Below are 13,697 nucleotides of genomic sequence, written 5' to 3'. Positions count from 1 at the left end.
ACAAGATGAGACGTATCAGAAAGACTATGAAATAGAAGTGTTATTAGTATTCTTTGTTTATTTTTTTTCTCTAAACACCATATTTTTGATTCTAGCACTCTGGCATTGGTGGAGCAGCAGCTGGCAAGAAGAACAGAACTTGGAAGAACCTAAAACAAATTCTTACTTCTGAAAGGGCATTGCCATGGCAACTAAATGATCCTAGCTGTAAGCTGCTTAGATGCTTTGCATGTATTTATAAATAATAGAATCCACACAAATAACTTTCTTTACAACAAATCTAAATTATTTCATCAGTGCATGCCATATCCTGCTTGAACAGGGGCCAGTAGTATGTTTAAGGCTGGTCCAATAACAACGGTGAGCCCTAAGCAGAAAGTAGGGGGAAGCAAATGATTTGGAGTATCATGACAAAGTTCAAATACATTTGGAGAGAGAGTTTAATAAAGGGAATGTATTTATCCAAACCAGGTCAGAAACTCTTATTCCCATCAAGTTTTTGTCACCTCTTCACTGGTTAGGAGCCTCCCCTTCCTCTGCATACAGCCCAGAGGTCTGCTGTTTGATTAGCTATATTGTAACAATTTTCAAATTGATTCTGCTAAGCCACATACCTGTAGAAGGTTAGACCTTAGCCCAAGCTTCCTATCTAGTCCCTTATCCTAGATTCTTGGGAGATTTAAATCCTACATCCCCTCTTTAGTACAGCACAGCTGAAACTATATTATTATCAGTCCTGATTAGCAGTCCTAGCTGGTGTACATCCACAGGAGCAGAGTTATAGCAGTGATCTTAATCTAGATATACTTCAAGTCTACTTGCAAAGTAGGATACTATTGAACTTAGCTAGAGGCAGAATGGGATCCTCAGATTTTACTTAAGCAAGTGGAGGCATTTCAGAATTGAGCATATGCATATACTTTTTGTCAGACGTGGTGCTTTATCCAAAAATAGCTTGCCATTTTTTGAAGTGTTTTAGGCACAACTGTTACAGAAAAATGCAGACTACTCTGTGTTCCTGGCTATTGTAACTGACAGTCTGCTGATGTTGCTATTTCTACTATGCTCTGTTTGCAACCATAAATTTACAGGATTTTTTTAAGAAGGAGGGAAGAGAAATTCAGTTTCATATTTAAAACCAGCAGTCTGTGGCATTAGGGTCTTTTGAATTATGAGATGGTAAGATAAAAATCTGATATGGAGGGAGCATTTGAATCGATCATAGTATTTGAATGAGTTGCAAGTGAGATCAGGAAAGAACAAAGAAATGAGTCAGGTACAAGATATTTTTGTAAACATCCAAAATTGGGGATTTAAATATTTAAATGTACTAACATATCTTGAAAAATGTTTATGAATGAGAGTTGCCAACTAAAGGGCACCAAAGAACAGCAATTTCCACCACTTAATTTAAACATTCAGACAATTTTCTAGGTCACTGACTGGGCTTAAAGTGGTACATGCTTAAAGATTTAACTGATTTAAAAGATTACTTTGCTTTTGTGGATTATAGTATTTCAGAGCTTCAGTCTTGAGCAATGTTTCATGATCTTAACATATAGCGTGCATATGATAAAGGCTATTCTTTGCATGTGACTGACTGCAAGGGAATTCATTAAGACTTGGAAAAAATCAACACATTACGAATAACTCTTGCATTTTTCCTTTTTGGTGGGGGGGGGGAGTTCTGCTTGCTGAACTCTATTGGAGAGGTGAGCAGGGTCAGAGGTAATTCTGTTCATATTTCTTTGCTTTAGTCTTGCTAATTAATAGGCACCTCAGAAATTAGGTTTATGTATTAAAATAACACTGAGTTTATCCCTTTGCTTCTCTCTAGATTTTAATATTGATGCTCCTCCTTCCTTTAAGCCTGCCAAGAAATATTCTGACATTTCAGGACTTCCGGTAAGTATTTTATCTTTCCTTTCAAATTTAGTGTCTCACTCTTCACAGTGAAGTAGTGCTGGTACATTGTTTTGTAAAAGATGTACATGCTGAAGTTCCTATTCAGCCTCGGGCTTAGTAGTTTTCTAGTGATTTAGGGCCAAACCCCAACTACTATCACTGCATCGCAAAATCCATAGGTTGTTAATAGATGTCTGGGCAGATTAAATAGCTTGTCCTGCCAGGTGGCTCCTATGACACCACTTCCTTACTTGTAGAATCAACAGTGGTCCCCACCATTTCTAAATCTCTAGATCTTTGCACTGAAAGCTAGTAGTCCCCCATGACTGCTAGCTTTGCCAAGCTATAACCACACCGACTGAAACTTTCCATGCTGAGTGTTTGCATGAGGCTGATCTATTTCATTGTATCTTGTAGAGGAAGTTTTAAAAAGATGGCTCAGCAATTTTCAATAATGAGATTAGGCAAAATTATATTGATTGGCCCAGGTTAAAAAAAAAATCCTTTTTATCATTGCTCTCAAACTTTCCCTCAAACAAATCAGCCAGAAACAGACACTTGGCATAGACTTTTGAGAATTTCAAATACCCCCATGCTTCAGAACTGGAACTTGGAGTTTGGCAGATATATATCCTATGTGTCACATATGGCCTCTTTTACATATTTTTGTTAAAGAATAAAGAAAAAGGGGAAAAAAACCCCAACCCTACGTTTGACTTAGATAGAGTTTGCACATGTTCCAAAAAGTCTCGGTAGTTACAATTTGGTATCTGAATTCCCCAAGGATTCTGTTGGCACAAAACTGGAGTAAAGTCATTGAATTCTGCCCAACAGAAAATTTGTATCTGCTGCTGAAACTGTTCCTACATGACATGAATAATTTTACTTAAAACAAAGCAGGTGTTAGTAACAGCATATCTTTTCACTTTTCACCTTCAGCTCCCAGTGATTTATTTTTCAGAAGCCTGTGTATCTAATGCAATTGAAATGAATGGGATGTTGTATTTTGGACTAAAATGCTTAAGTAATGGTTACACTAACTAACTACAATGATGAAAACTCTCTGACATCAAAGAATTTCACACAGAATTTCTGGGTCCCTTTTCCCAGTTAAATCTATTTTTCATCCATAACGCACCAGCCCACCTTCACAAGCTTGATATCACTTCACAGGTGATTTTAAGGTACACATTGCTGATGCAAGTTAACATACCATTTGCATTCTGTACACTGAATTAGGCAAAAGTCTTCATTACGAAACAAAATGGATGAGCACTTAGCTAAGGACTGCCTTATAGTGCATGCACAGTGTAAGGCACTAAAGAACAGCTATAACACCAACTGTAATCCTGCGTATCCTAGCATGTGTTTTCTTTGACTTTTTAATTTTATAACTAACACATTTAAATAAGGCACCTAGGAGGTGGCATGTTTCCAGCCTGTGCCTCCTAATGTGATTTGGAAATGTAGTGGGTTGCTCAGATAGAGGCTGGTAACCCTTGATGTTCAGGAGTGGGAAAGCAACATCTCCCTCACAGATGAACAGGCAGACAGCAAATGGAAGAGACTGCTCCTAAACCTAGGGAAAATAATTCCCTCCAGCCAGTCGGACTTACATTCTTGTACTTGTAGCAATAATGCTTTGATATAATAGCAGCTTGTTTTCAGAGAAGGAGCAGGGATCAGTTGAATACAGCACTTTGTATAAGTACCACTGCTCTATATAAAGATGCAGTGGATAAAGGAATGGGGGATAGGTGGGCATATGAAAAAATAATGAGTAGATTTCACTAACATAGCAAAAATTCTATACTGAGTCACTTAGTGGTGTTCATCTTTTCCCTATCCTCTCCCCTTAGAGTTGCTTTGCAAGTGTTAGTAGCACTCACACCAGGTGTTATTAAGTTGTTGCAACATCTCTGCTCTGTTTGGGGCTAAGCTGTGGGGAAGAAGGCATCGGAGCATAAGTTCCTTTCACTGCCCCATCTCCGAGGGAATATAATGCTTTCCAGCCTGACCTTTGATGCATTTCAAACTAGTCAGTCACACCTATAGCAAGGTGATGATGCAGGATATAGATGTGAGTGGAGACCACGTCCCTACCAGCTAAGGGTCAGTTTAGTCATAGGAAATAGGAGTCATTGTCTCAGTTCCTCAGCTTTCTTTACCATCTCCTGCTTCCCATCAGTGATTTATGTACTCTGAGTATTCTAGCTCAGTATAAATGCTCTCTATACAAATCCATTCAGTGCTTCTTTTTTTCCTTTTTCTGTTTCCACTTTTTTTTTTCTTAATTTTCCATCCTCTAATTGCATTGTGAGTCAAGTTTCCTATTTTATCTGGACTGCAAGGTTTCTCCAGACTATGATAAAATTACTGTGTTTAAAAAAATCTTTTTTATTAAAATAACTGAGTCAGTGTGTCCTTTAAATTGCTAGTCTAGAAATGTTTCATAAGAGGCACTAAATATGCTTTCAAGTCTTTCCTAGTGGAAAGATATGTAGGACAATAGAATATTTTAGAAATCTAGTATTAGAAAAATGCCCCTGTATTTTCTGTGTAAAATCTAAAAACATTTGTGTAAGAATATATTTTCTATGGGAATGCTAGATTCCCAATGGGGGGAAAAAAAAAAAAAAAGAAAACAAATTCCTTAGCAGTACCCATTTAGGAAGAATTAAATGGTCTAGCAGGTACAAAAAGAGAAGTATATTAAAACACTTTCAATTAGTATACTTGCACTTATATTAAATGCCACAATTAAATTCTGCTGATCCTCTTCTCTTTCTATGTGTAACACAAATGGAATTAAATTTACCAACATTCTCAGCAGAACAGCCTATATATTTGTAAGGCACATTAGAATTCAAAAGCTATTATTTTGTATATTGACACTGGAAAATAAACCTATTATTTCCAAACTTGGAAGGTACGTGTTTAGATATTTTAACGTGCAAAACAGGGTAATTTATTGTAAAGCAGATTAAAAAAAAAAACACAACAAAACAAAACTTCAAATGTTTATATTTCTCTTCCTTTTCTGAAAATGGATCATCCCAGTTACCATAGAAACAGACTGAGATAACTAGTTTATTGTATTTTAAGAGTGTGTCTCTGGCCTTTGGCGTAATTTTTAAACATGACGGAGTTTTTTCTTTGCAAAATCATCTTACTTTACTCTTCTAATCTTTTTAATTATTGCTGAAGTACTAGTAAAGTTTGTTTTCAGACTGAAGTCATGGCATAAATGAGTTGTCATACATCAGTGTCTGCAAACAGTGCAGCCCAATACAAAGTATCAGAATGATGGAGAATTACCATAATATTTTTAACCTAGATTGGTGCACAATACAAATTGCAGATATTGCTTGGCTAGCTTATTACTGAATCATGCACGTTTGAAAAACAGTCTAATTGGTTAGTCTTTTCTTACATGGTTACTTGCTGTAACCATGAAGTTACCACCACAGATAAATTTACTCCTAATGTTCTAACTTTGCCATTTGTTTGAAAATTAGTTGATGACTTGACTGTTAGCTGACTATATTTAATTAACCTAGTGACATTTCTTTGTAAAGAAAAAAGCTACAAATAACACTAAATTTTCTAAGCTATATCACAACAAACAATTAACTGGATTGTTACCACAGTCAACAGATGCTTTCCAACACAAAAATGATAGAGGCCTCTGCGCCAGCTCTTCCTGGCCTTTTCTATTTTTAGTACCAATGTCTTAAGGGATCTCAAGTGCCTGTGCCTTGCAGCCTGCCACCATCTCGTGTTAAAGAGAGGTACGGAAAACACTTTCAGAGTTTTGGGAGACTCTTAGTAATCCATTGCTGAACAGGCAGTGATCGTCCTAGAGGCTGAAGGTGGAGAGGCAATACCCTGAAGCCTGCCTTCTCCCAGCACAGCCTCCTGGCCTACCCCTGAGCTCATCTGAGCTCCAGGTTTCTGTAGCAACAGGGAAGGGGAGTTGATAGAAGGAAACTGGCACTGCTCCCAGGCACCCAGGGTCCAAATATAGCTGGGGATACACGCATAGTCCAGGGTGAGCTGGCCAGGCTGTTATCCTAAAAGCAGGCATCTGTAGCAAAACACAACACTGAGTTCAAATTTCTTATCAGTTCAGTCACAGAACCATAAGCTGAGACTCCCTAGCTTTAACAACCACTTTAAAGTAAATTAAAAGCTAAGTTGTATGCAGCAAAAGAAAAGCAGTCCAAAGCTATCAGAGCACCCATAATTCAGCCTCTTTGTGGGCAATTTATTGGCAGCAGCCTGACTGTTTGGAGAGCTGCCTTGAGAGAGACCGCACAAGGCACAGAGTTGCTAGGGTGAGTTTAGAATTGAGGAATTTCTTTTGCGCTATGTTTTATATGTAACTTATTTCAGCCCTCTGTTATGTTTAATGCATTTCTAATGTGATTTTATAGGGTTCTGTTAACGTCTCATAAGTTCTGACATGAGGAGAAAGAAAAAGAGACAAACTTTTGGTCACGTGGTAGAACAGCAGTGCTGTTACTGGGAACAGACACGCACTATTTTATGGTCTCATAATTAAAACACTTTTTTACTATTATGGTTTGAAATTTTATTTCAATAGTGTATCTACCATTGTCTTTTTTTTCAGGCAAATTACACAGATCCCCAGAGCAAGCTAAGGTTTAGTACTATTGAAGAATTTGCGTACATTCGGATGCTCCCTTCAGATGTGGTTACGGGATACCTAGCTCTAAGGAAAGCAACAAGTATTGTTTCCTGAAGAGACTGAATACTGTCGTACATCGCTTGTGAACAGAGCTAATTTTGAGCACCATGACGAAAAGTGACTGTGGGACTGAGGTTCTTTAAAACTATCCATGGATTTTTACATCTGGAAGTAGTTGATGATACATGCATTTGAAGAACATATGGATTTAATTTTCATAAATGCTGATATTTGTTAGTTTGCCAATTTGTCAGCAATTTGGTTTGGTGAACAGAATAACTTAGGCCTTAAGGATATATATTTGTACCATAATGTCTCATTTATATTAATTTTTGTAGAGACGAGATTTCATCTCCACCCTGTATATTTTATGCACTGCCCTGGCTCAGAAGGAATCCTCATTTAAATTAAGAAAAAGGCTCATACTTGTTTGTAAAATACCCTAATGAGTACACATAACAGGATTAAATCAAATCACTGGGTAACTCTTAATCATGACACTTGGCGGTTTTTGAGTGCTTCATTTCTCAACCTGACTATTCTACCTTTCCTAGTTAGAACAATATTAGTACTAATTAGCATGAAAAAAGTACTTATTTCCCAGACTTTTAAAAACAAATGCTAAAGAGCAGGAGTTCCACTGTCCATTGGCAGTGTTCTGCCACCCAGACGATCTTCAGAAAGGCAAGACTTTCTACATGAGAGCACAAAACTCAGCACCATGACACACCAAAAGAATAATTGAGAGCAAATGAACATTGTCACGCTTTAGAGGAAAGAGACTGAAGGAGAGTTTGGGCTCTTGGTGAGGTGATGGCTGACAAGTAGATGCCAACATCAGAATGACCATGACTTCCTGAAACTAAATCTAAGGGCCAGGGGTACAGAGGGTTTTCTGCTCCTTCTTTCTTTCTGTCCTCTTTCTTATGACAACCTGCTGATTTGATATTTTCCAACTTCTGAATCTTTGTCCCAGCCTTTGTAAGGTTTTAATCTGGACTCTAAGTTCAGGCTCAAGTGCTTCTACTCCCCAGTCACACAACCTTCACTCCCATTTATTGCCCTTTAATTGTGGCATTTCCCTCCCTTATCTCTCGGAGCCAGTGGGTGTTAGCCTGAAGGGCTGCTAGACAAGTTCCTCCTTGCTGTAGGAATGCTCTCTTCCCACATACAAAACTGCCAAGTGGAAGACTTGCACCATAGCTTGTTAGTTCTGGACTTCCCAGGTCACTAGGAAGATAAGGTGCTGGTCACAGGACAGCACTCCTATAGCACCAAAGATCCATCATGGACATAAAGATCTTGTGTAAGGCACATTTTTCTCTTTGACTGCACAAGCAGCACACAATAGGTTTAGTTAGTTTCTAAGTTGCACTTTGAATGCACATTTCTATAGACATAACAATTAAGATTATTTTTTTTCTCATTGAAAGAAATACGCAAAGTGTTACTGTGCTAGTTTAATTTCAACTCCAAACCAGGAAAAGCAATAATGGCATACATTGTTTAATGAAAGTCAGTGGGACTCATTCTTCAGTTTTTGTGATCTAATATTGCCAAAAACAAATTTTAAGTCTTTGACGTGCTTACAATAGAACCTTCAAAGCCCTAGATATCAGATAATGCTACAGCTGTATCACAGTACAAAAAAGAATAAGACAGGATATCTCTCCGCATGCCAGTAAGCATCCAAGCCACATTCTCTTTGCATCTGAGTTTTATAATGGATGTTTTTAACTTACTTTACATACTGAAGATGTGTTTATAAGATAAGCTTAGCACTGATATGAAAAGAAAACACATAGAACTGCTGTAAGATCATTTTTGTTTTAAATAAGTAGACAGCAGCTCAGAAAATCAATTTCATGAGCTTGTTTTCTCCCACAGATATTTTTAACATTCTTTGGGAATGATTGTGTAGGAGCCCAGGCTCCTCCACCATCAGAAGTGCTCCATGCACTACTGCACTCTATATTAAGATGTTGCCTCCCAGCTAATTTCTGCTGCGCAGCATTTATGTATTCCATTTTCAAAATTTAAGTGTCCTGCTGAATAAATCAGCATCATAAAGTAAATACATCTTAGATTTGGAAGAAACATTAGTGACTCTTCTCACAATGCTCTGTATCCATATGATGGCTGTTGGATTCCCTTTTCTTCCTTTCCATGTTTCTTCCATTGTTGGCTATTTTTTCCTAGTCGTTAGTTCTTCCCTTTTACTCTTTACACTGTGCAGTAGTCAAGCCAAGAGTGATGAATCAGCCACCAGCACCATTCAGCATTACATCGATCAGTGACTGTTTACTATGTGGAACAATCAAAACAAATTTGTTTTAGCAGGAAGCTGAGGACAGAACAGATCTAGCAGCCAATATGTACGATGGTGTTCAGTCCAGCTGGGTTCCTTTTGGGAACAGCATGTGAACCTGCTGCTCTCATCAGTGCCCTCTCTGAGAGAACTGACCAGTACCTCCCTTGCTTTATATAAGAGAAAATATGGATAAGTGAAAAGCTTATCAGTGCCACAGAATAGTTTTAAAGTGTCTTATTGACAGGTCTAGAAGAAGTGAAAATTGAGAAGTACATTTATATGTAAATAGGATTGTATCTAGATAAATATACATAAGTTGAATTTAAATTGGAAAGAGGACAAAACGGAAGAGAAGCAGCAACAAATACCATTTCAGACTCGGGGAGAATGTTTTGACTCATACTACTGCCACATCTATAAAGCAGAAAGCCAGCAGTCAGGGTGAGGACTAATCTGTTCAAGTACGACTGTTACTATCTGGGAAGTATCACCTGAATGCATTATTTAATATAGACCACGGATGGCTTCAGCCTCACATGCATTTGCATTAATATGTTCCCCTGTCATCCCCCTGTAACGGCTTACAGCACGCCAGTTGCTAAGCTCCCACAGAAATCCCACTGACATTAATGGGAATTGAGCTTGTCCAGCAACTTGCAAGGAGCAGTCCAACTGGCAAAGCTTTAGCCTCTAGTCTTTTTGGCAGGTGGAAAACATATTTTCCTTGCCTCATCTATCCTATTCCACAGGCCAAGCTCCTGTTTTCCTATGCAGCTACCTACTGAACACACACCACTGGTCCAGCAAACACTGGAGATGATGTTGCATCCAGCTTACTGTGGGGCTTTCTGTTTTTGTTTAAGATTGCAGTAGCTTGTATTTACCCCATACTTTGGGTGGATCTGCTTCTCTCAAAGGCCAGGACAAAGCAGGTAACTGCCTCTGCAGTGGTCAACCTCAGGGTAGCAGAACCTCTGTAGCTGCACCTGGTGTGGCCTAAACCCTGGCGCTGCAAGGATGCTGTGCTGAGCTGGGGCAGGGGCTGGATCACATGGGGCTCTGGGACTGCGGAGCCAGCTGCTCCCAAGGGAAGGGGTTCACTGAGAGCTATGAGAGGAATGAAGCTCTTAACAGCTGCAGTTGCTGCCTCTATGCTCTTTAGAGGATGGGAAAGCAGGGTGCAGTAGCTCCAGGGCTCTTTCCTTTATTATTCACTGCTGGTTCAAACAGCAGGTGTGCACCCATGGAAACTTTCTGCCCCAGCCCTTCCCTTCACTGTGTCTGTACTAGGAATGACCTTGGCCCCATGTCCTGGAAAGCAGCAAAATTCAATTCAGAGAGGCCTTGGGCCAGCTCATTTTGGAGCCCCTGCATTTCACTATCCTGTATTTCCTGGCTTTCTCCCATCAGGACCTTCAGGATCCCTATGGAGTTGCTATATATGGGCTTCAGTGGAGAACAGGAGTAGCAGGCACATGCAAGGACATGTGTCTTGATTTCCTTTGACAGAGGCCTGTAAGTGTCAAATCCCACCAAATTACAAAAAAATGAAGGTAAGCAAAGTGAAGGTCTTTTACTAGGGAAAAATATCAAGGTAAAAAGTAACCAGTATAAGCAGAAAAAGGTTTTTCTAAGTCTACTCTGTCAAAGAAAAAAGCTTGAAAAGCTTGATTACAATCTTCTTTTGAAGGGCTAAGTAATCTTTAATAAATTCATACAACAATAATTTATTATTTATTAGAAAACTTAGCAACTGGTTTTAAGGCCTCTTACAGTCTCTAACAATGTACATGGTTTATATACTAAAAACAAATAGCACATAGTTTTTCTTTCTGAATAAGTTAAAGGAAGAAGACTTTCACAGACTTGATGTGAGGTTCTGGGAGAAAAACCCTGACTTTTAAACAAGAAGAGTCAATCGGTGTATGTATTGTTACTGAACACTTCAGACACACTAAGATGATCATACCACTAATATTACAATTCATAAAATTCCTTCATTTCCCACATTTTATTATGTGTCTTCCAATGACAGACCACCTGGCCTGTTGACCAGTGGATGGTTGGAATGTAATAAAATAATACACCTTGAGGAAAGAAAAACATTTTCTTTAAGTCCGTTGGGTAAGTATTGCTTGACTTGTTTTTGTATTATCTGAGAAGCTTAACAAATCCAGTATTTTCAGGTGATTACACTACTGTAAATCACAGCCTAAGACAGCAATGGCACTAATCTCTTGGGAGAGATAATAACAATAAACAAACACTATTTAAAATACTGGTTAGTAGTGCCTGTGTAATTGCACACAGTTTATGACTTATGAGGTGACATGTACAGAACATTGCTGTCTCTGACACTGTAGCCTAAAATCAATAATCTGTACATAAAAAACATAATACTAGTGGATTAGATAATAAATTGGTTCTGGGGCTGGCTGTGGTTACTGTTTACCAGCATGTTCTCCTCTAGGCAAGAGCTCCCATCAGTTATCACATGCTGACTGCTGTGGCTCTGTTACTTGACTCCAGTGCACCCAGTACAGCACCCAGAAAACTGCATCTGATTCATGGACTTTCTAAAGTCTTCTCCAATGTCCCAAATCTGGGATGTAAAAGCTATTCTTCTCTCAAGTGAAGAAAGTCTCTAACCAGGCATAGCCCATGAGAATAGTGTCCCTTTTCTCTGCAAGTCTTGAATCCAAAGCATAGTTTGGGGTAAAGAAGAATAGGTGTCTTGTGTGTGAGTACTTCTGTTTCAGAACAGGTCACACACAGGCAAGGTATCAGCATCAGGTTTTGGAATTTCTGAAGACAGTTATCAACCTGTGCATGGGAAGAAAGTGTTTCCTACCTCATTGTATCAAAATAAATGGTATATGTGCACATTGAATGCAAATGTATAGATATGACAAATGTACAGCGAATATACCCTTGTAAGCAGAGATGAAGGCCTGGTCTGCTTGGCCAATACTTGGGCTGTACTGGGCACTGAGTAAGCAAGGTTAAATGGGGAGGTTTGAATTTTGTCCGTGATCTCATTTATATCCTGAGGCAAAGCAGTTTCCCTTGATTCTCTTCTCCCAGGAGGAAGGGATGCCTCTGAAAGGACACCATAAACTCACACACATTGCCTACATACTGTATGTCTCGTCATTAGTTCCATGACTAATATGTAAAGATGACACAGAGGGGACGGAATTAAGGATGTTTTAATAAATTATCTGTGGGCCCAAATCCTCTCTTAGATAGCACAGATGCTGGTAACCCCTGCGTGCTCATGGAAGAGCATGAAGGAGTGACCCTGCCTACATACAGGAGTGTTCTATGGTCTGAGCTTCGGCCCAACGATTAGAGAAGTTAATTGTGTGAAACCTCCAGGCTGGCAGTAGGGCTGGCAGTACACAGTGAACCTCTCCTATCCTGTGTCTACAGCTGCATCCTTCACCAACTGGATAGGCAGACATGGTGGGGATGAATACGTGCAGGCAATCTCCTGATGGGAGTCAGCCTTCCAGCTCAGGACCCAAATGTAGGCACCTGCTTTCCAGCAAATGGAAGAAGGCAGCAGCCTCTAGGAGTGTGCCTGAATAGCAGTTCTTTCATGAGGGAAAACAGAGGCAGTGTGGGGTCTGGTAATAACCTTAATTAAAGAGAATCCCAGGGATTTTAACAGGACCTGGCCTTAGACTAAGGTGGGAGGACTGGAAGTGGGACTGCAGAAGTAATTGCCCTGACGATATAAGGATATGTTGAAGAGAAATCTTCTATAGATCATTCTGCAGGTGATTCGTAATCCTTTGAAGTAACACATATGGCATTATCGTGGCTTTATATTTGAAATAAAGAATTTAAATGGAGCATAAATCACTACTTCAAATTGTGCCTTTCAAGAAGGTATGTATATGTCATAGCTGGTGATGTGGAGTCAATGGCTGCCATCAGTCTCGTGTGCACAAGTGACAGAAGCTAATAGGTACAAGCCTTGTTCTCTTCCTATTAAACAGGCTTTTGTTACTGAAACTGATGGTGAAGCACAATCAACCAAATGTTTTTCGCCTCTAACAATCAAGAATTTTTTGTCATGCTGCATCCCTTGTGCCAGACTGTACAAAATCAGACAGATAAGATATAACTACCAGCAAGTCCTTTCCAGTGTTATGTGAGCCCTTCCCAAGAGCTTTGTAAATTGAGAATTATTACCTTCATTTTAGTGAAGTACAAGATGTTCTGAATCAGTACCCTGGTTTGGCCCAATGCTTCCTTAACCCTTGGGAAACAGCATGCCCAACCCCACTTCAACACCCCCCTTCAACAGTTTATTTCAGCAACTTTCTCCACATTGTTATAGTTTACCTAATAATGAATTGGAAGCTGAATTCTCCATGGACCTTGAGATGTCCTTCTGAAGGATTACACTGGGACAGAGTGCAAATGCCATTCTTCCTGTACATTTCCTGTATAGGATTCCACTGGGACACATAGACCCCTCCAGAGCCTTTAGGCAGTGACTGTCATACCAAGGTCTGCTTGTATCTTCCATAGAAACTATGCATCACCCACAGGGATGATTTCTGGAAGAGGCAGTGGAATCCTGTTCTTCCCACTTCTACACACATGCTCTGCTCACTGCATTTAACAGTTGCTCAATTAATCCTTCCAACTCTAAGAATTGTGGGTTTGCACCTACTGCAAAACAGTTACACACAGTTATACAGCCCTGGAAGTTCAGATATTCTCCAGAGAATGGGAGAGAAGGTTTAAATCTGTTAG

At 39.3% G+C, this 13,697-nt stretch overlaps 1 protein-coding gene across 1 annotated transcript in view; it reads left to right on the top strand.

Annotated features, from left to right (window-relative positions):
* The window catches only part of INO80C (INO80 complex subunit C), a 29,131-nt gene extending 22,095 nt beyond the window's left edge, over positions 1 to 7,036 (top strand). Inside the window, exons 3-5 of the mRNA XM_027881884.1 lie at positions 96 to 207; positions 1,838 to 1,905; positions 6,539 to 7,036. Coding sequence (XP_027737685.1) covers positions 96 to 207; positions 1,838 to 1,905; positions 6,539 to 6,670 — 312 coding nt within the window. The 3' untranslated portion in view covers positions 6,671 to 7,036. The remainder of the gene's footprint in view (positions 1 to 95; positions 208 to 1,837; positions 1,906 to 6,538) is intronic.
* Positions 7,037 to 13,697: the final 6,661 nt, after the last annotated feature.

The sequence above is a fragment of the Empidonax traillii genome, unplaced genomic scaffold (assembly GCF_003031625.1).
Source record: "Empidonax traillii isolate 1590-97213 ecotype Southwest subspecies unplaced genomic scaffold, ASM303162v1 scaffold98:size2021230, whole genome shotgun sequence".
Taxonomy (NCBI): Eukaryota; Metazoa; Chordata; class Aves; order Passeriformes; family Tyrannidae; genus Empidonax; species Empidonax traillii.
Note: the sequence above shows the minus strand (reverse complement) of the source record. Positions and strands in the feature narration are given on the sequence as shown.